The sequence below is a fragment of the Mastigoproctus giganteus genome, chromosome 6 (genome assembly GCF_048544385.1).
Source record: "Mastigoproctus giganteus isolate SK-2022 chromosome 6, ASM4854438v1, whole genome shotgun sequence".
Classification (NCBI taxonomy): Eukaryota; Metazoa; Arthropoda; class Arachnida; order Uropygi; family Thelyphonidae; genus Mastigoproctus; species Mastigoproctus giganteus.
Genome location: NC_143580.1, coordinates 188,754,603 through 188,781,134, shown reverse-complemented (window position 1 = coordinate 188,781,134; position 26,532 = coordinate 188,754,603). Strand labels below are relative to the sequence as shown.

Below are 26,532 nucleotides of genomic sequence, written 5' to 3'. Positions count from 1 at the left end.
TTCATGGCTGCTACCGCAGCACAGTACATGGCTGTGTGGATGGCCTCCAGTGTTGCACCATTGCTGTCAAAGTAATGCAGTATTATGTGGTGATTCAGGTGGTCTGTGACTCTCCACAAGGTTTTAATTGGTCTCTGCTTTGGTATCACGTGAGGCTTTGTGGGATCCATTCCTTCGAATTCTGTTAGGACCTTCCACTCATCCTCTATTCTGGATATCGTGACCTCATCTCTTTCCACTTCAACTGCTGTGGGTTTAATTTCTTCTTGCTCTTCTTCTTCCTCTGGTTCGGTGGTGGTGGTATGTTCTTCCTCTGGTCCGTATTCTTTATACTTTGTAGTTGATCGTTCATGTCCTGCTTGATTTTTTCCAAGATTGCAGGAGCTATCAGGTTCTTCGTGATGATGGTCCTTCTCTGGTCTGCTATTCACTGTTCGGTGACCTGAATATACGGGAATAATTCCAGCCACTTGGTAAGTACTTTCGCCCTGTAAGTTGTCATATCGGTCTCCAGTGTATTATTTCATAGTATGCTTGCATAATGTACGTATTCATTTTGATGCTCCACTTCATGCGTTGCCGTTTTCTCCCTTCCTGGGTGGTCACTAGCGCAGTTGCGCCGTAAGCACTTCCAGTTGGTGGGGCTGGATGGTCTTGCCCTTCTCTTGTGGTAGCTAGATGGGGGACAGCACCACTGTCTTCCTTGGGAAATAGTCTCTGATTTTTCGAATCGACCCCTCTGCCTAAGGCCTGAACGCGAGTGACTTTATCCTGTGCCACACTCGATGCAGTATGATTAGTATTTCTCTGCGGCTTCATCGATCTATGGAGGTGGACCTGTTTTGCTTCAGCTTATGTCCAGTGGTAGTTCTCGTGAGTGATGCCAGATGGCACCACAATCTGCCCTACCCACCACTCCAACCTTGGGGTAGGTAGGTCCCTTGGAGCAACTTTCACAATGTTTATTTATTTATTAATTTTATTACTATTAATTTATTTATTACTATTATTATACCAATCTCCCAGTGTGATGGAGCTGCAATTGCTTCGGCCAAGTCGGTACTGAACCCGGGTCCATCAGGCTAGTAGTCCAGTGTCATATCCGCTGGGCCATCATGCCCCTTTATTATTATTATTATTATTGCTCTTATATTATTTCTCCCTGATTGGGGAATTCCACTCCATGACGGGTACTACTACCAAGTACACAGGGTGGTTGTAATGTCTGGTGTTACTGTTGGTCAAGGAAATCTCTCACTATTCTACAGGTGTTCAGGATTGCGACTTTCTGGAGTTCCTTGTAGTTCCTCTCTGGGAAACCTATTGCTGCTATGTAGGGTCTTTGGCACCATACCGGTGATTGACACGATGATCGGGATGGTCGATACTTCTTGACCTCATGTCTCAGATTCGTGTACTTCTAATTATTTCCACATGGGTTTTCTGGACATTGCTAGTGTTGGGCACTGCTATGTTAATCAGATAGGTAGCCTTTTCCATCTTATCCACAAGGGTTATGTCCAGTCTGTTGTGTGGGATGGTCTTATCCATTATTATGGTGCGGTCCCAGTACAGCTTGTGGGTTCAGGTCTCTAGTACTGCATGGGGTTCGTACTTGTAATATGGTACACTTTCTTTGGTCAACTGGTATTTCCTTGCTAGCTTCTGATGTATTATCCTGGCTACCTGGTCGTGTCTATGAGTGTACCCAGTCTGGGTGATCGCCTTGCACCCCGCAGATTGTTTCTGAGGTCAGGTGTTGGATCGTCAACATGTGTCATCTGACATTCCAGGCTCCTTTGCAATGTATTTTCTATAGTTTCTGGTGTTGATTACCTAGTCTTGGATGACTAGCATGAATCCTTCAGTCTCGGGGAAGAGCATCCTGCTGCTGAGCCATGCATTGGAAGCAATGTTATCGATGTGATCTTGATGGAGGTCATTGTAGTGTCTGCCATGGAGTTTCTTCTTTGCCCATCATTCTAACTTTGTTTCTTGTGCTGTCTGGGCAGGAGGGGGTTCCTCACTTAGATTTAGTGGGGTATACCACTTACCTATCTTCCTTATGGCCTGGTGGAGTGGTGCTGTTTTGTTCTCAAATTAATCCTTCAGGTTAACTATCGCTGTTTTCTGTTGCTCTATCGAGTCTATCAGGCCCCTTCCTCCCTCTTTCCGAGCTATTGTTAGTCTCTGCACTGCTGACTTAGGGTGGTGTTGGCGGCTCTTGGTCATCATTGTCCTTGTCTTTCGCATGATATCTTCTAGCTCGGTGTTCGTCCAATCTATGACCCCAAAGATGTATGTTAGTACTGGAGCTATATAAATGTTTATGGCTTTAACCGGCGCCTCCGTAGCCAGGTGGGCAGGAGCAGCAGTATGTAGCACATCCTTCTTGATTAGACCAGGGTTCGAGCCCGTGACCACCAAATACGGAGGATGTGGAAAGGTCAGGGAATGACCACCGCATATCCCCACGGAGCAATATGGCCTTAGTTGCTAATGCTCCTAAAAACCAAATAATTAAAACAACAACATGGCTTTAACTGTGTTCCCTCCATTCAATTTTGCTTTCAGCAGGCTTCTGAGTCTCTGATGATATTTTTCGGTCAGGCATTCATTTTCTTGTGTTCTAACTGCTGAGCCTGCATCATCCCTAGGTATTAATAGGTCTCTCCTTCCGTCTTAGCTTCGATCTCTTTACCAGTCAGCAGCTGGTAGTTTCGGCCAACTAATTTTCCCTGGTGCAGTGTGTGGGTCTTGCATTTGTCTAGACCAAATTCCATCCTGATGTCCTTGTTGAATTCTTCGATGATCCAGAGTAGTTGCTGGAGTTTCTTCTCGGTTGCCACGTAGAGCATGATGTCATCCATGTACATCATGTGGGTGAAGGTATACAGGTTCTTTCTTCCTTCTTTAAGGTTATATCCATACTTGCTGCCATTAAGCAGGGTGGATAGCGGGTTGAGTGCTAGACAGAACCACAGTGGGCTCAGATCATCTCCCTGAAAGATTCCTCTTCTAATGGGGGATTGGCCTGGTTGTAATGTTCTCGACCTTAATGGTGGTACTCCATTTTGCCATTGTTGCTCCTAGGAAGTTTGTCACTATCAGTTTGAACTTGTAGGTCTTCAGGGTCTCTATTAGCCAGGTACAGAGTTGAAGGCTGTGCGGTAATCGATGTAGGCTGTGTATAGGTTGTGGTGCTTCTCATAGGCTTGCTCCATTATTATTATTATTATCCATATGGTGCAAGGAAGCCAAAAAAAAAAATTTCTGAATTACCCAGAGAGAGAGAGAGAGAGAAGTAGAAGGGAATTACCAAGAAAGAGAAGCAAAATGATATCCAGCTCAGGACCCTGGGTGTGCCAAGCCCATAGTCACCAGATATGAGTCCCTGGGCTGAAAAGTGGCAACTGAAGTTTAACATTGACAAATGAAGAGTACTGTATATGGGTAGCAGTGATTCAACAGAAATGTACCAACTGTGTTGTACTACACTCAGGGAGATGGAGAATGAAAAAGACCTAGGGGTAATTATGCAGTTAGATATGAAGTTTTCTGAGCCGTGCAGATGGGCTTCCAGAGCAGGTCATGGAGTTTTGTCAATGATATATAGGAATTTTGCTAGCAGAGACAAGGAGGTGATTATCCCTTGTATAAGGCAATGGTTAGGCCGTTGAGTACTGCTTACAGGTCTGGAGGCCTCCTTTTAAGAAGGATGTAGTAGAATTGCTAGAACCTTGAGTACAGAGAAGGGTGACAAGATTGACGAGAGGGACCAAGTGGGTGCTCTTACCAAGTCTGCAAAATGACCTTGATGCCTAGAGTTCACATTTTTGCTTGAATAATTAATTCCCATGTCTTGCATGTTTAATGACACCAAATGCACCAATGCAGGTATAATGCATTAAAAAAAAGCATTCAAAACTATTACATTGTTAGCATCAGCATTAGAAGAGGCATTTGATGCAAGAAAGCAAGCTTATGTAGCATCAGCCAAAAAATAAATAAATAAAATAATAATAAAATAAAATAAAAATAAATAAATAAATAAAAAATAACCACTTCCACTTCACCCCTCTGTTCGTTCAAAATACCTGTCCACCTGAGCCTTAAACTTATTTAGGCTATCAACTTCCAGAACAAGGGATGGAAGTCTGTTCCACCAACACCAACCACCCGCTGGCTAAAGGCAAATTTCCTCACATCCATCCTACATCTGTCTTTCCTCAATTTGAATTTATGCCCTCTCAGGTGATTTTTCTGAGCCAGAGGAAGAATCCCATCAGCATTGAGCATGCTCAAACCGTTCAAAGCTTTATACACCTCAATCAGATCACCTCGCTGGTGCCTAGTCTCCAGACACTGTAATTTGCAAAACTTAAGCCTTTCTTCGTAAGAGCACCCCTTTGTTCCATTCACTAATCTTGTTGCCCTTCTCTGTACTCATTCCAGCAGCTCTACATCCTTCTTGAAATGAGGCCTCCAGACCTGTATACAGTACTCTAGGTGTGGCCTGACCATTGCCTTATACAAGGGAATAATCACCTCCTTATCCCTGCTAGAAAAATTCCTATATATCATTGACAATACACCATGAGCTACTCTTGCAGCCCGTCTGCACTGCTCAGAAAACTTCATTTCTGCCTGCACAACCACCCCCAGGTCCCTTTCATTCTCTACCACTGTCAGTGTAGTACCACAGAGTTGATACGTTGCTCTGGAGTTGCTGTTTCCCATATGTAGTACTTTACATTTGTCAATGTTAAACTTCATTTGCCACCTCTCAGCCCATCTGCTCAACCTTTCCAGATCCTGTTGCAGTAGCATAGTGTCAGTAGTGTCCTTGACAACCCTGCCAACCTTCGTATCATCTGCAAACTTGGACATTAAGCTTGATATACCATCATCAATATCATTTATAAATACAGAAAACAATAATGGACCCAATACTGAACCCTGAGGGACTCCACTAATAACATCAGTCCACGATGAGCAGTTTCCTTTGATTACCACTCTCTGTCTTGTCCCCCTCAACCACCCCTTTATCCATAGCAGCAATTTGCCTCCAATGTCACACTGCTCCAATTTGTGCAGCAGTCTTCCATGTGCAACAGTATCAAAAGCCTTTCTAAGATCCAAGTATATAATATCAAAGTTATTCCCTGCATCTAGTTCTTTTGTGACTGCATCACAGTATCCAATCAAATTGGTCAGGCAAGACTTCCCTTAACAAAACCATGCTGTGTCTGAGCTATAACTGAAGTCTTGTCTAGATGATCCTGCAGTGCCTCTTTAACCAGTGCCTCCATTAATTTTCCGGGAACAGAAGTTAAACTAACAGGTCTACAATTACTTGTGTCGCCTTTTGATCCTCCTTTGTGAATTGGGGTCACATTTGCACATCTCTAGTCCATGGGTACTTCCCCTGAGTCCAAGGAAGCTCTCATAATTATGGCTAAGGGTTTGCTTACTTCCTTTGCTGCCTTCTTTAATATAACTGGATAGATCCCATCCACCCCAGGTGCCTTTCTTGTATTTATCTTCAACAATTTCTCCTCCACTTTACTCTAAGTTATTACAAGATTCTGTAGCTTACTGCTAGAGTTGAATACACCTCTGGCATTCCCCTCGCTGAATAACTCCTCATGTGCGAATGTTGATGCAAAATATTCATTTAGTTTGTTAGCTACCTGAGCAGGATCATCAACAGTTGACCCATCGATATCAAGTGGACCAATCTGATTCATCCCCTTCCGTCTAGAGTTTACATAAGTAAAGAACTCTTTGCTGTTTTTCTTTGCATCCCTTGCCAAAGATTTCTCGTAATCTGCCTTCGCCTGCCTAACCTCCTTTGTAACGTGGTTACAGATCAACTTGTACCCATCATAGGCTTCTGTGTTACATGTTAATTTGTATGTATCCAATGCATTTTTCTTCACTGCCATATGTCTCATTAGTTCATCTGACATCCACTTAAGCCTAAACCTTGAACAATATTTCTAAGTTGGTATGTAAAGCCTAGTAGTTTCCAAGATAAGTTCTTTGAATGCTTCCCATTTTGAATTTGCTGTTGGTAACATCATCAGTTGGTCCCACTGTATAGAATTTAAATACTGTCTCAGTTCATCGTAGTTGCCTTTACGAAAGCAGTAACCCTTCCCTTTACCCCTAATGGTAGTTACCTCTTTGAGTAAATCCCACTTCAGCACACTGTGGTCACTGCCACCTAGTGGTTCATTTACCTGCAGATTCTTAATGCATGAAGAATCACTACTGATAATCAAATCAAGAGTATTACTCCCTCTAGTTGCCTCCCAAACATGCTAATGTAGAAAACAATCATCCAATAAATCCACAAAAGCCTTGCTAGTGTGTGAGTGACCACCCCCCAAATTCCAGTCAATATCTGGGAAATTAAAATCCCCCAATTATAAGACTCTCTGATTTACTGGCCCACTATATCCCTGTACAATTTCTTATTATACTCATCAGAGTCATTAGGCCTATAGCACACTCCTACTCTCAATTTTGATCTCCCAATGCTTATGTCACACCAAACTGACTCGACACTGCATTGTCCAGCAATGTCGACTGGCTTCACTTCTTTGGATTTTATGTATTTCTTAACTAATAGCATAACCCCTCCTCCTTTCCTATCCTATCTATCCCTTCTGTAGACATTGTACTCCCCAAATTCCAGTTCTGCATTCCTTATATCTGTGTGACACCATGTCTCTGAAATCCCCACAATATCTGCCTTTGATGTTTTGAGCAATACTTCAAATTCATCAAATTTATTTACTAAACTCCTAGCATTGGTGTACATGCAAGTATACATGCACCTGTTCTTTTTTCTTAGCTACCGTAACACAACCCATGTCTTTACTTGTAACCCAATGATTCCCAGCAGTCTCTGAAATATCCTGCATCTTATTTTCCAGGCTGCGGCTCATTCCAATAGAAGCAGTGCAAGAATCACTTTCACCTCTGCCAGTGGCTACTGTTAATCTATTAGTCCTTGTATCCCCCCCAATCTACCAGTTTTCCGACCCACCTAACACTGCCTCGATAGCATCAGCAAACATTCTTGCACCCTTTCTATTTAAGTGTATCCCATTCCTGTAGAAGCAGTCTCTCCTGTTAACAAGTACAGACTAGGCTGAAAAAATTCTACCCCTTGAGCCTTGCACAATCTTTCCAGGGCCGAATTGATCGACAGGGCTCTCATCATATACTCCCTCCTATCGTGTCTGGGCAGAATTGAGGACACTTTCAAATTCAACCCTAATTCACGACTTTTTTTCAACAGTGACCTGTACTTGTTAAGTAATTCCGCCGGTCTCCTACTCTTAATATCATTAATGCCAACGTGTACAACTATATCACCTTTTGTGCCCTTAAAAGATGATATCCGCTCTACAACGTCATCAACCTTTGCCCCTGGCAGACATATCCTGGTCCTGTTCCACCTATCCTTTTTACAAACATGTTTCCCGTTTCCCTGACAATAGAATCACCAACAACTACTAGTTCCTTTGGGACCAGCGCATTCTGCGTTGCGGGCTGCTGTGTCGCATGATGACCAAGTGCAAGCTCTGGCATTGGTGTGGGCAGCTGAGAGCTTGATGGGCCCCTCACTTTTAATCCTTCGAGGGCATCCACCCTGTCCTTCAAACTCTCATATAGGCCCATAACAATGCTGAGTTGTCGCCTGATTTCCTTACACTCCTTGCATCACGCACACACAAAGACATCCCCCATGGCAGTATCATGTCCCGTACCCGACTGCTCCACAAACATCAAGCAAATTGTGCATTTTAATAGGCTGTGATTCAGAGGCAACTGCCCCCCCTCAGTTCTCCCCTGAGCCACAGCACTCCCATTAGCTTGAGCCTTTTGCTTTGCTGCTCTGGTCAGAGTCATGATTTTGATTTAATTTCAATAAAATTTCAATTTCAGTACAAAATTAAAATCCTAAACTTATATCCCAACACAGTTATAACGCTATATTTATGTTTCAGTAACGAGTGTTATCTACGAAATCCCTTTATATAACTTCCGTATCAAGTTAAGTATTAATTATTTATTTTTTACTAATTATTTATGTTACGTAACCCAAGTCGTTATATGTATAGTTAAAAGTACAATTTAATTGACAATGAACTTCAACAAGATTAATTATCTGATTAATTGACAATATTATGTACTATACTATACTATATTAAGCTTAAGCTATCTAGTTCGAGATATTTTGTATCGTGTTACATTGGCGGCAATTTACGAATGGTCAACACGTGGATTTGATACCCTTTCCGATACTAAGTAATACCTGCAAAATCTCTATCTAAATTACTTTAAACTAAGTATCGTAAATAGGAATATAAAGCTACTCTATAAAATAAGTTAATATGCCAATTTAAGCTAATAAAACAGAAAATAAATCAGAAAAAACTTCTCTGTTCCAGGAGTGGCAAAAATGTATGTCTGCACAGGCTACACTCGTTCTCACTTTTCAAACAAGTTCTCACTTGTTTCTTGATATCCCTGTGTATTTTATTATTGCATTGTAAATTATACATTTGCTAGATGTCCCAATAGTTAGGGAAAAGTAATAATGTGTATAATTGTCTATTTATCCTCACAGTTATAATTTAAATGTAGTTTGGAAGGAAAACTAATACTGGAGGAAAGAATTAGCATATATATATGCAGAGAGTTTTAGACATCTCAGGTTTCTATTGCAAAGAATTTAAATCCAGAGAGGCACACTATTGACACAATTATCATGAGATTAATCGACTTTTTCGAGAGAACAGAAAGCTTGTGACGTTTCCCCCTCCCCATAACAGTAAGCTAAGAAGTGCCACTAATGAAGTAAATACAATAGCAGTTCTTCAGCAAATTGTGACAAGTCCAAAGAAGTCTGTGAAGAAGCTGCCACTGCTATGATGAACACTACTTATAGTAGTGTTCATCATAGCAGTTCATCACATATTAATTTCTAAAGAATTCAATAAGAGCATTATCGTTATATCATTCATCTTATAATGTAGCTTCATGTCATCATTATGAATAGCTCCATAGTGATGACATGAACCATAGGACACAATTCTGTGAATGGTGTCTGCAGGCTGAGCACTGTTCGGTATTTTGAAGAAACCTTGTTTTATCTTAATTTCATGTCTATAGATAATTTGATATTGAGCCAATTAACAACCAGTGTAGATTGCAATGCTTGTTTAACGAGATCCATGAGAGTAATGGTATGGATAGGGATATGGAACAGGCAGCTAATAGGACCCTACTTTTTCAACAAACAATACTGTGACATATGAAACATAACTGGCTGTGTTACAGGCATTCCTCATGCCTTTTGTTGATAATATTGTATTATTGAAATGCATGGCCGTGTTCTTCCATTGGGATCATGTACTGCCACACTGGCGCCTCCGTAGCCAGGTGGGCAGGAGTAGCAGTGCGTAGCATACGCTTCTTGATTAGACCGGGGTTCGAGCCCATGCCCACCACCTTGGCGCATTATAGCCATAGAAGCTGATGTAAGTAAAATATCCAATCCAATCAACCAACCCGTGCCCACCAAATGCGAAGGATGCAGAAAGGTCAGGGAATGACCACCGCACATTCCCCTGGAGCAATATGGCCTTAGTTGCTAATGCTCCTTAAAAAAAAAAAACAAATAACAATAAATAATAACAACGCCACACTTTGCACTTAGCATCCTACAGTTACTGTATTTGCCAGACCATCAAGTGTATTTTTTTTTTTTTTTACCTGGTAAATGTTGTTTAAAATTCGATTCGGATGTTTGCGAATCGAATTTTAATTCTATTAAATGGCAATTGTAATGAGCAAAAAGAGGAGAAATATTATCCACAAGCTATGAAAGTAAAGATCACAAATTTATACTTTATTACATTACCATTTAACAAAATGAAATGACATGTAAAAATCGGAAGAATGTTTTCCACGGGTTAGCAAAGTAAAAAATAAATTTATGCTCACATACATAGCTTAATTAATAGTGTAATATGTACACACTAACTAGTTGATATTTCTGATCATGACATTTGGGGGGGGGGTGTAAAATTTAAAAACAGTAAAACAGTTAAGCAATTAATAACAAAGAACACGGCATGCACAAATTGCAACTAACACAATACACACAAGTGAGATATGGAATAACGAGTTTACGAAGCTTGAAGAGAAGATTCTGAAAATTTTATGTTTTTTATATCATTGCGAGGAAGGGGAAACACAATTTCACTGTAATAACATAAAAATCCTCAGAATTCCAGCTATTGGTATTATCGCAAATGCAATGATATCAAGTTTACTACCCATTTATAATAGATTGCACTAGCAGAAAAGCCCAATAAACCAGAAACTGCAAATTGTTTTCATTGTTTTGTGGTAGTGACCTCCAGAAATGTGCTTTAGAAAAATATCACAAAGGCATTCAAAATTGATTATCATAACCGAACATGTGATAATGATGAAAGTGTAGTGCATTTTAATGATTTGAATTGGTTTTCTGAAATTAAAGCAACTGATTTCACTAACCAGTGATCATGTTACCTGGCGCCTATTTATTTCAATTTACAGTGGAATGAACTTACAATTGTCTCCTTCTAGACCACATGGTCCTTCCTCTCATCCAATAGCAGTGTTTGTAAACTTGCTGGCTGCATGTTTTATTTGAAGTGATTTTTTGTGTTATGTCTTAATCAGTATGTTAGTTTAAATCAATTTTTTGATCAATATGTACAATTTCCATTATAAAAATCACCTTTTAGAGAGATAAATAGCTTAGTTATATAGAAAAAATTTCAACTTCCAAGGTCTTGGAATGAATTACCATAAAACAATGTGTTTACATGATATTTTCATGATAGGATGGTGACTCTGGAATGGATTAATATTGTAAAGTGGGGGGTCCACCGTACTAGCTGCATGAAAAGTGGTTTTTTTTTTTAACTGACTATGTTGTAAGGGGGACCAATCTTGTGGCATCTGTGTCACATACAGCTCTTTTAATATACAGTTTACATCCCACTTTTATGCCAAAATTATTATTTAAATTTCAAAGCAATGGAAATCACAGTTTGTATTTACCGCTTTTTAGTGTTAATTTAACACACATAAGTCTTATCATGACATTGATTAATTTAACACACATAAGTCTCTACATGACATTGATTTTGTAACGACAAACATTATTAATTAACTTTTATTAAATTTACCTTAAATATAAATTCTCTAACTTTTTTGGCTAAGGTAAAGAAAGCCCACATGGGAAGCACGCAAAAGTTTGATGAAATTTACCTGTAAAAGTACTTTGCCGTAACGGCACTTGTATTGTTGCTCGCTCGGTAAACAGACGGTGGGTGTTATCAGTCTGGAGTAGAAGTTGAATCCCACAGGAGCTTGAAATCCTCCCGAAGTGGAGGGGGGGGGGTTAACCTGGCTTTTTTTCTTTAGAATCACTAATTAAACTAATTGAATCACGAACAGAGTCATATTGGAAGTTCTGGCGTTGTAAAAAATGTTCGTAATGTAGTTTCACCGGTAAACTTTTTCGAAAATTGCCGTGCTTCTCGTGTGGGCTTCCTTTGCCTTTTTTTTTTTTTTTTAATAAACACTTTATTTAGTGATTCTAAAGAAAAAAAGTGTGGTTACCCCCTCCACTTCCGGAAGGTTTCAATCTTCCATGGGATTCAATTTTTACTCCTGACCGATAACAACCACCGTCTGTTTACCGAGCGAGCAACAATACAAATGCCGTTACGGCAAAGTACTTTTACCAGTAAATTTCATCGAACTTCTGCGTGCTTCTTATGCAGGCTTTCTTTACCTTCACCACTTTTTTTTTTTATTACAGTCACTTATCATATACAGTAATCTCTTTACATAGTTAGCAAAAACATTTGTTGACACAATAGTGGGGAGGGAATTGATTCTGACAGCTTATGGATATTTCCCTAGGTGGCACATGATGCATTTTCAATGTAATGTGTGGCATGCTACAGAAAAGGTTGGCCACCCTTGGTTATTGCTTAGCATAAGTCAATTAGTAGTCACTGCCTACCAACCCCGGCCCCACCTTACAGTCACTCAGTATGTGCATTAATTTCTTTATATAGTTAGAAAAAACATTTGTTGATGCACATGAATAGTGGGGAGGGAATTGATCCTGATAGCTTATGGATATTTTCCTAGGTGGCACATGATGCATTTTGAATGTAATATGTGGTGTGCTACAGAAAAGGTTGGCCACCATTGTTTATTGCATAGCATAACTGAGTGAGGTCTTGCTCATCTGACTAGAACTCTTCCTTTATTTCCAAAAAATAAATGCTGACCTCCAGGTAATTCTCCAGTGAGTCAAAAGAACTTAGTTGATTTCAATCCTTCTAAAACTCAGTCTTGTCTTATATCTCGCAAAAAGTATTCTTCTGCTCCTATGCTTATCTTTGGTGACACTCTGATTTTTAGGCAAAATGATATATCTCTTTTGGGGATTACCCTGACTTCTAATCTCTCTTGGCACAAGCACATTACAAATATTGCTTCCTCTGCATATAAAAAACTTGGTTTTCTCTTTCGCTCTCGGTGTTACTTTTCTTCCAAACAACTATTCACTCTGTACAAATTGCAAATCCGCCCTACCATGGAATATTGTTCCCACATCTGGGGTGGTGCTCCCAAAATCTCTCTCAGGTTTCTAGATTCCATTCAGAAGAGGGCAGTTAGGTTAATTAATGATTCATCTTTAACACTCTCCACTCGCTGTCTCATAGACATACTGTTTCTGCTGCATGCCTCTTCTATAGATATTTCCATGGGCATTGTTCTTCTGAATTGGCTTCTATAATTCCCGCTCTCTCTCTTTCAAAACAGTCCGAACACGTGCCGCTGCCAGCCAACATCCATTTACTGTCCAACTTCAAACTCAGAACCAACTTTTCATCTTCCTCGTTTATTCATTCAACTGCCGTTTTCTGGAACAACCTTCCTTCATACGTATTTCCTGAAAATTACAGTCTACAGAAGTTCAAGTCCAATGTCAACAAATATCTTCTTTCGTCTTCTCAACCTCCAACCCAAGCACAGTACTAAGTACTGTAGGTTCTAATACCTCTCGTGTTTGGGGTTTACATAAAAAATAAATAAATAAAATAATGAAATAAAATCCTATTTCATTCTAGAAACCTTTTTCTAGAAAGGATTACAGGGAATTGCCATGTTCCTCTGCCTTCAATGTATGAAAGACACTGACTACTAAATCCAGCCCACCTTACCCTGTTTCATTCCACTGAGATCTATGTGTGTAACAATAAGCAGCACAGTTGGTCCAAATTACCAGTGTTAGTAATCATTTGATTGATCTTTCAGAATTAGGAATTCCTGTTATGTATCACCAGTGGTGTAGGAGGGGGGGGGCTAACATCTCTCTAGTAGCTCATATTTCTGTGTTTTGTGCAATACAGTAGTTTTAATTTGTTATAAGTTTGTAGTTCTGACAAAATGAGTACAAGGTTGAAGAGGTTTTCGTGCACTGTTGACTTTAAATTGGTGGTGTTAAATTATACCAAAGAATGTGGAAGCAATGCAGCTGATAGAATGAAAGCTGAAACTGATACCTTTACTTTTGAGTCTACATTTCAAATATATATACAGTAAAACATTTTTTTCCGAAATTTTGCTTCTCAAATCTTGGTGCATCCTGTCATCCCAAATATGTGGTAATTGTTTTTACAATTATTACAAAATAATAATAATTAATTGTTATTTAAATATGATTTTTTAAAAATAATAATTAAATAAAAATAGTAAATAACAAAATAAAAAAAAAGAGTATGTTACTGTGTATACTTCTGTGGCAATTTTTGTGTTTATCATCTGTGTAGTCAGATCTATAGTCACCATATCTGCAAGTGAGAAGGTCGAGACTACGGGAAAAGTTTGATTAGGTTTGTGAATGACAAGAGTGGTCTGACCCCAAAATGGCCAGTATTGGGACCTACGTCCCGATAAACATATGTGGATAGAATTCTAAATTTAATAAATCTTAAAGGAAATAAGTTAAAATAAAGATCCAGAACTTGCCTGTAGACAACTTTTCATTTATGACTCAGGATAGGATAGATCAAATCGGGATGAGGTTTTTCAAATAGAACAACTTATCTTGGGACTGGGCCCTTTTATAATCTTTTGAATTGTTTATTTTATTTATTATTTTGCTATTATATTAAAATATTGAAGGTGAAATTAACTAACCTTAACTTATTTTTTAGGATATTTTTGAATTTTTTTTATACAAAAGAACGAGCGTTTGCTGTAAGAGAAGGAAGGTAAAGATGAACTAAAAACTTCTAGAAATCCACCAATGCTGCAAACTTAATAGAAATTTTTGATAATAGGGATATGTATATGAAATTTATATAACAAAACCTTGTTTGTAATTGTTCATTTTTAAGTTGCATAATTTAAATAATGAGTTAATCAGCTTAATTCATTAAAACTAATTAATTAGCCTCTTTATATGTATATTTTGAATTAAAATATTTAAATGGAAAAATGGTATTAAAATTTTTCTTGTTGGTTCACTATAATGATGTTCACATGTTCACGTGAAATAGTAAATACAGTGGATGCTACTTATTTTGATCACTTTAGGATCAAATAAAGTAATAATTGATTGAAAACAATAACCAAAGAAAAAAGAATGCAGCTATTCAGCATTTTTTATTGATGTAGAATGGAAATGTGTACATGAAAAAGTGTACATAGAGAGAAAGAAAACATTAAAACCAAACAATATAAAATAATTTAATTTGACTGTCCACTATTTCTTCAAGAAAGTTATCAATACAAATGAAACAGTGACAATGTTTCTGGAAATCTATAAAAACCATTAAAACCAAATAAAGAAAATATTAAAATCAAGAGTCAGAAAATGGTTAATGCTCTAATGTAAAACATCACATTAGTAGGAGTACAGATACAGTACTTTCTTTCATGGAGTAACTACACCAAAACTATACTACTGTACAAAGCAAAATCAGCACCTATCTACATAATATGTCAAAGTTCAATAACAGATAATAAATAATGTAAACACTTCTACTGCACAGGCATAAACTGCAATAAGCCAAAAAAATTATAACATAAGCTGAAGTGCTGATTACATTAAACAGCATATTTTATATGTATTATTATATGTCTGATTGGGACTTCATAAAACTGATGACATTATACTATCACAAGAAGTAGCAAGCACTGTACCTATAAAGTAATAATCAAATGATATTTACCATTTTGTTCTTAAATTACAAAAAAAAAAAAAAAAAAAAGTCTTCAATTTAAGGACTGCAATTATTTTTCAACCTTGTGCATCCACACATTAAAAACATGCTCAAAAATTCATCTCTTATTGCAGTCATCACTGCCATCCATATCATTTGATATAAATTATGACACTTTACTGTCATATGTTAGTGCAATAGCATCATTTATGGAGTGGCATTATTACATAACATCTCATGTTGTGAATTACTTCACAATGAGTTGCCTATTTTATTATAAGTCAAATAAGTAATGCTTCCCTGGTAGAGAAGACTGTTGTTACTTATTCACCATCGGGGTATAACAGATGCAAGGCTAAATAGCCAGAGGACTATTTGGCCCCACATCTGTTTATACGCTGATGATACGAGAAATGCCAAGTGGGCTGTAGTTTGATACATACAGAATTTAGGACTAAAAAGCCTCATACTGCGAGAAGAGTTTACTGTCATATAAGTTAGTGCAGTAGCAGCATTTCTATACACAGTAAACTAACCGAAGTTGTGCAGTGGAATCACCACTCACTCACCGATGAGGGACCAAACAGTCCTGAAATAGCCGTCTTGTTGGTAGTACTCACTGAGATTAAGTAACATTTGTCTTCTCTACCAGAGAAGCATTACTTCTATGACATGAGGTACTTTTTTTTTTTTTTATTTATTAAAACCCCAAAAACTATAGTACTTAGTGCCGTGTATGGCTTTGGACAGTGAGAAGATGAAAGAAGATACTTATTGACATTAGACTTGAAATACGTAAGATGGAAGGTTGTTCCAGAAAACGGCAGTTGAAGGAATAAATGAGGAAGAAGCAAAGTTGGTTCTGTGCGTTTCCAGGTGAACAGTAAAAGGATGTTGACAGGTTGCAGCATGTGTTCAGACTGCTTTGGGAGAGAGAGAGAGAGAGAGAGAGAGAGAGCGGGAATTTTAGAAGCCAATTCAGAAGAACAGTGCCTGTGGAAGTATCTATAGAAAGGGCATGCAGCAGAAACAGAACATCTATGAGACACAGTGTGGAGAGACTCTGTTAGAGATGAATCATTAATTAATCTAACTACCCTCTTTTGAATGGAATCTAGAAGCTTAAGAGAGGTTTTGGGGGTGCCGCCCCAGATGTAGGAACAATATTTCATGGTAGGGCAGATTTGAGATTTGTAGAGAGTGAATAGCAGCTGTTTGGAAGGAAAGTAGATCTGAGAGCAAAAGAGAAAACCCAGTTATTTAGATGCAGAGGAAGCAATATTTGTAATGTGCTTATGCCAAGACAGATTAAAAGTCAGGGTATTCCCCAATAGAAATATTTGATCTTGCCTAGAAATCGGAATGTCATCAAAGATAAGCATAGGAGCAGAAGAATCTTTTTTGCGAAATATAAGACAGGACTGAGTTTTAGAAGAATTAAATCACTAAGTTATCATTGCCCCACTGGAGAATTACCTGCAGACCATCATTAAAGGAATTGGTAGTGGATATTCGAGAGCAGGGCAATGTTTCTCAAGCTGGACAGTGGAATGCAATGTGCTATCATCAGCAAAACTATGGGTAGGATTTGCAGTCAATGGAAGAACTGGCTGGATTTGAGCAAATTTCTAAGAAAAGGGAAACCACCTTGTAATAAGAAAGTGAAAAGCAGCAACACAGAACAGGAGTAAATTCAGGAAGACAGATATTGAATGTTCTAAATCCTTCTGGCATCCTTTTGACAGAAGACCACAGGAGGCATTAAATGGTGGGTGCTGGGAATGGTTTACCAAGATCATCAGTACACAAGTTAGAAGAAAAGTAGGGTGCTAGCAGGTCAGATTTATCTTTGGCTGAAGTGGCAATAAAACCATCTGGTTTTGACAGAGGCAGGAATAGAGATGGCCAAAAGTTGTGGCCAATAACTTTGGCAAGAGACGAGAATGCTCAACTACTATTTGGACAAGAACAAATTTTCTAATCTTAGCCTGTTCAAAATCTAGTTTGAACTGATTAATAACTGCTTTACAATTGTTGCAAGCTTTGGTGTAGGCAGAAAATGAACCTGGAGATTTGGATACAATGCAATTACAATATGCAACATCCTTATCTTAAACACGCTTATCACATTGGAAAACAAAGGTTTAGATAAAGGATGAGATTCCTGACACTATATGATGAGCAATGTTGAACTCAGAAGATTTGAAACAGTAATCTAACCAAGGAAAATAAGAAAAGAAATCTTGAAGATCATCCCATTTTGCATTCTTGTAATGCCAAATAACACAAGGTTAAGAATGGCCATGAGAGAAAGATTCCCGTGGAAGAGAGTCCATCACCGAGTTGTGATCTTAGGTACCTAGAGGACCACTCACTTTGACCATGTAAGAAAGATTGTGAGAAAAAGATGAAGCATATTGGCTGTTTAGTTAGGATTGTCTTCTGTTCTGGTAAGTAAATGAAGAATCTGTGCAAGGCCATTAGTAACAACAAAATCCTCAGCATCTCAACCAGCTGGGTCTGTTTAACTAGAAAACAAAGCCAGCTGGTGTTGTGAACATTAAAGGAAAATTACCTCACTGTTAGTATTAGCATTAGTTGAGGCATATGATGCAAGAAAGAAAGCTTAAATGGCATCAGACAAAAAAAAAAAAAAAAAAAACAAACAGCTTTCCATTTCACCCATCCATTCACTCCAAATGTTTGTCTAGTTCAGCCTTAAATTTATTTAAGCTATCAACTTCCACAACAAGATGGAAGTCGGTTCCAGCAATCAACTACCCGCTGGCTAAAGGCAAACTTCCACGCATCTATTCTACAAGTGTCTTTCTTCGATTTGAATCTATGCCCCCTCAGGTTCTTAATCTGAGAAAGCGGAGGTATCCCATCAGCATTGAGCCTGCTCAAACCATTCAACGCGTTATACACCTCAATCAGATCACCTCTCAGGTGCCTAGTGTCCAGATGCTGCAACTTGCAGAAGTTAAACCTCTCTTCGTATGAGCACCCCTTTGTTCCTCTCACCAATTTTGTTGCCCTTCTCTGTACTCGTTCTAGCAACTCTACATCTTTCCTAAAATGAAGCCTCTAGACTTGTACACAGTACTCAAGGTGTGGCCTGACCATTGCCTTATACAGGGGGGATAATCACCTCCTTGTCTCTGCTAGAAAAATTCCTATATATCATTAACAAAACTCCAAGACCTGCTCTGGAAGCCCATCTGCACTGCTCAAAGAACTTCATATCTGACTGTACAATTACCCCATGTCTTTTTCATTCTCCATATCCTTGAGTGTAGTACCACACAGTTAGTATGTTTCTCTCGGGTTCATCATCATCATCAGCCATTTTCAATCCACTGCAGGATGAAGGCCTCTCCAGCAACTTTCCAGTTCCTTCTGTTTTGAGCACTGGCCATCCATTTACTACTCAAAAACTCATGAATTTCATCTATCCATCTCCGCCTTTGTCTTCCAGGTTTTCTTCTAGCTCCTCTTGGGTACCATTCTGTTATTTTCTTAGTCCATCTGTCATCATGTCTTCGAGCTATGTGTCCTGCCCAAGACCATTTTAGTTCTTTAGTTTTGATAAGAATGTCCTTTACTTGAGTTTGCTGCCTAATCCATGTGTTTCTCTTCTTATCTAACAGTCTGATTCCCAATATAATTTGTTCCATTCTTCGCTGTGTAGTTCTTAGCTTCTCTTCCATTCTTTTGGTGAGTGCCCAAGTTTCACTTCCATAAGTCATTGTGGGGAGTATACATTGATTCATTATTTTACGTTTCAGACAAACTGGGATATTGCTCTTCAGTATGTGACTATATTTCCTGAATGCTATCCATCCAAAATTTATTCTTCTCTTGACTTCCAGCCATTTATCATTATTACAGCTAATAACTTGTCCCAGATAAGTATATGACTCCACCTTTTCAATTACTGCTCCTTCAATCATTATTTCCCTTTCCGTGGCATACTTGTTCATCATTACTTTTGTTTTAGCCATATTCATCTTTAGTCCAAAATCCTTACTAACTGTGCATAACTGATTAAGATTTTCCTCTAATTCTTTGGGATCATGGCTTATGACCACAATGTCATCTGCAAATCGTAAATGGTTTAGGTACTCTCCGTTCACATTGACTCCTTTCTGCGACCAGTCTAATCTTCTGAAAGCTTCCTCAAGGGCAGCAGTAAACAGCTTCGGAGATATTGTGTCTCCTTGTCGAACTCCTTTCTCGATTTTAAATTTGCTACTGTCTTTGTCTAGTCTAATAAAGGATGTAGCACTCTCATATATTTTCTTCAAAATCATAATATATGCAGTATCTATGCCTTGTCTTTCCAGTGCCCGAAACATTGCCTTATGCTGTATGGAGTCAAATGCCTTTTCATAATCCACAAATGCCAGGCATAATGGTGTTTTATATTCATTTGCTTTCTCCATTAGCTGTGATATTACGTGAAGGTGATCCATAGTTGAGAATCCTGTCCTAAAGCCAGCTTGCTCTTTCGGTTGATTCTCATCAAGGATTCTTTCTAATCTGTTAGTAATGACCCTTGTGAACAACTTGTAGATGTGGGATAACAAGCTAATTGGTCTATAACTTCCAATTTCTGATTTATCTCCTTTCTTATGCAGCAAAACTATGATTGCATTATTCCACTGCTTAGGCATCGCACCTTTTCTAATGCACTTTGTGAAGAGCCTTGCCAGTTTTTGCGTTATGTCTCTTCCTCCCAATTTTAACAACTCCACAGTAACTTCATCTTCCCCCGGGGCTTTCCGATTCTTCATTTTCTTCAATGCATGTTCTACCTCATCAGGAAGAATATCGGGTATGTCGTATGTGTTGCTACTTTGCAATCCATCTTCCCCACTGCTGGTATCATTCCCTCGCTCCTTGTATAATTCTCTATAGTAGTCTTCTGCTATTTGAATTATGCCTTCTCTGCTGTTTATAAGTACACCATCGCTATTCTTCAGTTTCAGTATCATTTGTCTTTCTGTATTACTGCTCATGGCTGCTGATTTAAATCCTTTGTTTTCCCTTAATGCTTGTTCTACTTTTCTTGTGTTAAATCTTCTTATGTCCTCTCTGAGTCTCTTTCTAATGGCTTTGCATAACTCAGTATACTCAATTTTCTCCCTGTCAGTGTTTTTCTTGTTCTTCATTTGTCGTCTTTGGTTCATCATGACAAGTGTTTCTTGACTAATTTTTTCTTCTTTGGATTTCTGTTTCCCTATAGGTTTCTTGGGCTTTATCACTTTAAAAAAGTTGTAATATTCCTCGTCGATATCTTGGTCCTCAGCAGTCTGCAGAAGCTCATACTTGTTCTTAAGTTCCAGTACATACTGCTTTTTCTCCTCTTCTGTTATCTCAAAGACCTTTGTATTATTTACTCGAGTCAGTTTTTTCCTTTCCTTTCCTACATCTATATCAAGTGTACATCTTACCATTCTGTGATCACTTCCAACATTTACCTTATTCAGGACGGTAACATCAGTCACAATATATCTTCTGTTAGTGAGGATGAAGTCGATTTCATTAGTTGTTAATCCATTTGGACTCTTCCATGTCCACTTTCTGTTCACCCTTTTCTTGAAAAAAGTGTTCATTACTGACATTCCTTGAGATTCTGCAAATTCCACAAGTCTTTCACCTCTTTTATTTCTTTCACCAATTCCAAAATTTCCTAGAGTTCCTCTTTCTGCGCTGTTTTACCTTTTTCCAACCTTAGCATTGAAGTCCCCCATAATAATAGTGTAGTGGGTTTTCTGCTCATCTAGAAGACTCTCAATTTCAGTGTACATTTCTTCAACCTCTTCATCATCATGGCTCGATGTTGGTGCATAAATCATTATAATCTTTAGCTTGTACCTCTTAGAAATCTTGAGTATTAGTCTTGACACCCTTGGTGATGTACTTTTGAATTCCAAAATGTTGTTTTTAAAATCTTTATGGACCAGAAACCCAACTCCACCTTCACTCCTTTCACTGTTTCCATTGGTGTACAGCAGATTTCCACTTGATAAACTTATAAGTGATTCATTTCTTCTTCTTGTTTCAGCCAAACCGATGATATTCCAATTCACATTTTCTAATTCCTTTTCCAGCTCTAATATCCTGTCTTCACCGATGAGTGATCGTATGTTATAACAGGCCAAGTTCAATTTCCGTGCATGGCAGCCTGGTCGTACCCAGAGATTCTTAGCACCCTCTGCTTCCACTCTGATCCTCTCGCTGCCGTAAGAGGGAGAGTGAAAGCTGCTGGGGACTGAGGGCCATTTGTATTGTTGTGCTCTCATTGCTGGAGGGTTTGTTCTTTTCCTCTTCACGCTGACCAGGCGTCTTGAAGAGAACCACTCTACACGTTCGTTGCCACCTAAGTGACGTAACAGGGCTTACCATCGAGAAGGTGTGCATGAGTGGATTTTAGGGAGGCAGGCCAACCGGACTTCTCCTAAATCTTCTGTAATAGAGAGATATTGGATCCATCAGTGTTTTAGGCTGAGTGTCTGATAACACACAGGATACCTGTTCCCCTCTAAGCCCCTCTCGGGTTACTGCTCCCCAAATGCAGTACTTTTCATTTGTCAATGTTAAACTTCAGTTACCACTTCTCAGCCCCTCTGCTTAACCTTTCTCAATCCTGTTGCAGTAGAATATTGTCGTTATTGTCATTAACAAACCCTGCCAACCTTTGTATCATCTGCAAACTTGGACATTAAGCCCGATATGCCTTCATCGATATCATTGATAAATACACAAAACAAAAATGGGCCCAGCACCGAACCCTGGGGGACTCCACGAATAACATTAGTCACATAGAGCAGTGTCCATTTATTACCACTGTTAGGAAAGTTGGATTGGAGAAGGTCAAGTTTCAAAGAGAGGAAAACAATAGAGGCAACAGATGAATTTGACAGAATGTGGTAGAGAGATTTTAAGTCAGAGAAGATTGAAAGAAGGAGATTCCAAATTACTAATAAAGGAACTTAACATAATTAAATGAAAATCAAATGATTAATTAACCTAAACCATTTTTTTTAGCATTAGCATTAGTAGAGGCATATGATGCAAAAAAGCAAGCTTATACAACCAAAAAAAAAAAACCTTCCCATTTCACCCATCCATTAGCTCCAAAAGTTTGCCCACTTGTTCCTTGAATTTATTAAGCTATCAACTTCCACAGCGACAGATGGAAGTTTGTTCCAGCAATCAGCTACCTGCTGACTAAAGGCAAATTTTCACACATCTATTCTTATAGAATAAATTAAAACAATGAAGTAACGAAGCAGCCATGAACATTGAAAAAAAAAAAAAAAAAAAAAGGTACAGCAAAACTAAATCAAAGAAGAAAAGGGGTGAAAGAACAACATAATTGACCATGTTATATCCATATCAAAACAAACTTTACTCTAAGGACCAACATGGATAAAACTTATATAACAAGAAATACTAAGCTAGGTAAGAGATACAGCAGATTGCTGCTGCTGCTATGGTTGACTTCTCATGAAGCATACATAGGAGCATTCTGCTCCTGTGTATAAAGCTACCTCATATTTAAAATGAAATAAAATAAATATAAATATTTTGGGTGGGGAATAATTATTGTTGACACTCGTCTGAAGAGATAGCCGTGAGTAATCATTGAAAAAAACCACCTAGTGTTGTAATAGTAGGGTGAAATAATTTTAAAGGATAATGGGATAAATTATTGGCAGAAATAGACAAACAGTCAAACAGACAAACAGAAAATCAGTTTTTTTCTTGGAAAATGATGTATAAGCTTGCTTGCATTGTTGACCATACTACTACTGAATTTCATCAGCGGGAATCAAGAAACCCTATAATAAAAAGTCTGCAGAGATTAGGTTTAGTACTTGCAGAAACCATGGAAAGATTTGTGGAGTTTATGTTCACCGAGGGTGTCACATATAGCAGATTGGATATTGTTTGTTTTCGTATACAGACACACTGATAACCACTTGTTTTGTGAAAACAGTGTGTGAAAGTGATAATTACAAATATCACGATGTTGCAGAAATATTTCGTTGTTTTATAAACTGTAGTGTAGATGGCCCAACACACATTCGGCTGTCTGGTGGTGAATTTTGTAACTACTTTTTTTTTTATTCAAAAAATACCATTCTATATTACATATGAATGTGAAACCATATTTTTCTTTTTAGTCATTAATTTTTCAAAATGATTGAACAATTTATAACCACCACCTGTATGAAAGTTTAAAACATTAAAAGTAAGCGAAAGGGATTACATATATATTCACAAAAAATATATATAAAATAAAACTTATACAGTAAACCCTCACTAATCTGGATCAAAATATGAAAATTCTGTTCACAGTTGAATACTTTGAGAGACACATGGGATTTAGAAAGGCAGATGAGTAACTCTCACTGCACGCTGATTGACTGTGCAGAGAGAGAGAGAGAGATGGAGCATACATTACATTATCTTGTGTGTTGTTCAATATTGTTGTTGACTCTGAGTCGGATGGATGCTATTGCTTATATCGCTTCATTTATGTACTTCTTTATACGTATATATGTACATAAGTTAACATATGTTATATAATTATGGGTTCTAAAGAATTAAAAAAGGAAATAAAAAGAAAACACTAACTATCATTAACTTGAAAATGGTGTTTATGGAAAAAAAAAATTGCTGAAGAATTTGGTATTGGCCAATAGACTGTCAGATATTAAAAAACAAGGAGAATCTGTAAAGACATTTCCTGTAAAATTCGATGTGGGGAGTGATAAAAGCAGTGTATTAAATAGAGAGACATTAAGAAGCCAAAAGAAGTGTTGCTGGAAGAAGCTGTATTTAAGTGGTATTCACAGCAACGATATTATGGTATTCACAATTAACAACATAAAAACTATTGTCTTTTATAGTTTTTAAATAAAGGCTTTACAGTGATTTTGTTTTATTTATTTTCATCAGCACTACCTATATCATTAAATTTTCCAAATATTTGTGGTCTGTAAGGTTTTTTTTTTTTTTTTGTCTTTTAGGGCTATCTTTTGCTTCACTAATCTGGATTCTCACATAATCAGGATGACCTCCTGCTCAATTACACCAGATTAACGAGGGTTTACTGTAATACTTTGTTCTACCAGATGAAGAAATATAAATTAACTATACAATATACTGAGCTAAACATCGAATCCAATATTATGCAATATTATGAAGAACAACTGTACAGAGTGGGCAGTAAATCAGATTGTCTTATAATGGGAAATTTTAACTTTCCAGATATTGACTGGAACTTATGGGTTGATCAATCACACAGTAATGAGTCTTATGGATTTATTGGATAAATGTTTTCTACACCAGCACAAGAAACAGGAAAATGCAATATTCTTGATCTGATTATCAGCATTGACCTTTCATGAATTAAGAATTTGCAAATAAAACTCCCATTAGGCTGGAGTGATTACCGTGTATTGATGTGAGGTTTACTTAACGGTGTAACTACTATCAAGGACAAAAAGAAGGGCTTTTGCTTTTCTAAAAGTGAATACAATGGTTTCAGGAAGGGGATCCGGCCGTAAAACTTTCATGCCAAAACACTAAAAATGCTGACCTCATATATAAAATGGGGAAAAGGCGAGGACAAAAAAAAAAAAAAAAAAAATACAATGGTTTCAGACAGTTTTAAATTTCTCTACAGTGGACCCAACTAATGTAGTAGTAGTGGTGGCATGTGATGCAAGAAAGCAAGTGTATGAGCTTATGCAGCATCAGCCAAAAAAAAAAAAAAAAAAAAAAATCACACCATTCCCTCCAAATGCCTGTCCAGTTCCTCCTTAAATTATTCAACCTATCAACTTCCACAACGACAGATGGAAGTTTGTTCCAGCAATTAACCACCCGCTAGCTAAAGGCAAATTTCCGCACATCTGTTCTACATCTGTCCTTTCTTAATTTGAATTTATGCCGCCTTAGGTTCGTAATCTGAAAAAGTGGAAGGATCCCATCAGAATTCAGCGTGCTCAACCCATTCAAGGCCTTATACACCCCAATCAGATCACCGTGCAGGTGCCTAGTCTCCAGCCACTGCAATTTGCAGAACCTAAGTCTCTCTTCGTAAGAGGATCCCTTCATTCCCCTCACCAATCTTGTTGCCCTTCTCTGTACATGCTCAAGTAAATCTACATCCTTCCTAAAATGAGGCCTCCAGACCTGTACGCAGTACTCAAGGCGTGGCATGACCATTGCCTTTTACAGAGGGATAATGACTTCCTTTTCCCTGCTAGCAAAATTCCTATATATCATTGACAAAATCCCATGCTGCCCTGGCAGCCTGTCTGCATTGCTCAGAAAACTTCATATCTGCCTGCACAATTACTCCCAGGTCTTTTTCATTTTCTACCACCTTAAGTGTAGTACCACACAGTTGGTACGTTTCTCTGGGGTTACTTCTACCCATATGCAGTACTTCGCATTTGTCAAGGTTAAACTTCAGTTGCCACTTCTTAGCCCATCTGCCCAAATTATCTGGATCCTGTTGCAGTAGCACACTGCCATTACTGTCATTAACAATCCTGCCAACCTTTGTATCATCTGCAAACTTCGACATTAAGCCTGATATACCTTCATCAATATCATTGATAAATATACAAAACAACAGTGGCCCCAACACAGAACCCTGTGGGACTCCACTAATAACATTAGTCCACGAAGAGCAGCACCCATTGATTACCACCCTCTGTCTTCTCCCACTTACCCATCCTTTTATCCATTGTAGCAACTTACCCTTAATACCATTCTGCTCCAATTTGTACAATAGTCTTTCCTGTGCAACAGTGTCAAAAGTTTTCCTGAAATCCAAATATATGATATCAAAATTATTTTTTGCATCCAGTTCCTTTGTAACCACATCATAAGATCCTATCAAATTTGTCAGACAAGACGTTTCCTTAACAAACCCATGCTGTGGCTGAATTATTTCTGCAGTCTTGTCTAGATGATCCTGCAATGCATCTTTAACCAGTGACTTCATTATTTTACTTGGAACAGAAGTGAAACTAACTGGTCTGTAATTACTCCTGTCACCCTTCGATCTCCCTTTGTGAATTGGCGATACATTTGCACATCTCCAGTCCGTGGGAACCTCCCCTGAGCCCAAGGATGCTCTCATAATTATGGCTAAGGGTTTGCTTAGTTGCTT

The 26,532-nt window shown here is 38.2% G+C and overlaps 2 protein-coding genes across 3 annotated transcripts in view; one reads left to right on the top strand and one right to left on the bottom strand.

Annotated features, from left to right (window-relative positions):
* LOC150084826 (dehydrogenase/reductase SDR family member 7-like) overlaps nt 1-14,444 on the top strand; it is a 154,085-nt gene extending 139,641 nt beyond the window's left edge. For both annotated transcript variants that reach the window (XM_090375571.1, XM_090375570.1), the window contains exon 8: nt 14,319-14,444. In XM_090375571.1, coding sequence (XP_090231697.1) covers nt 14,319-14,379 — 61 coding nt within the window. In that variant the 3' untranslated portion in view covers nt 14,380-14,444. The remainder of the gene's footprint in view (nt 1-14,318) is intronic.
* Nucleotides 1-26,532, bottom strand: part of Arv1 (ACAT-related protein required for viability 1) — a 494,559-nt gene that overhangs the window by 451,190 nt on the left and 16,837 nt on the right. The window lies entirely within an intron of this gene.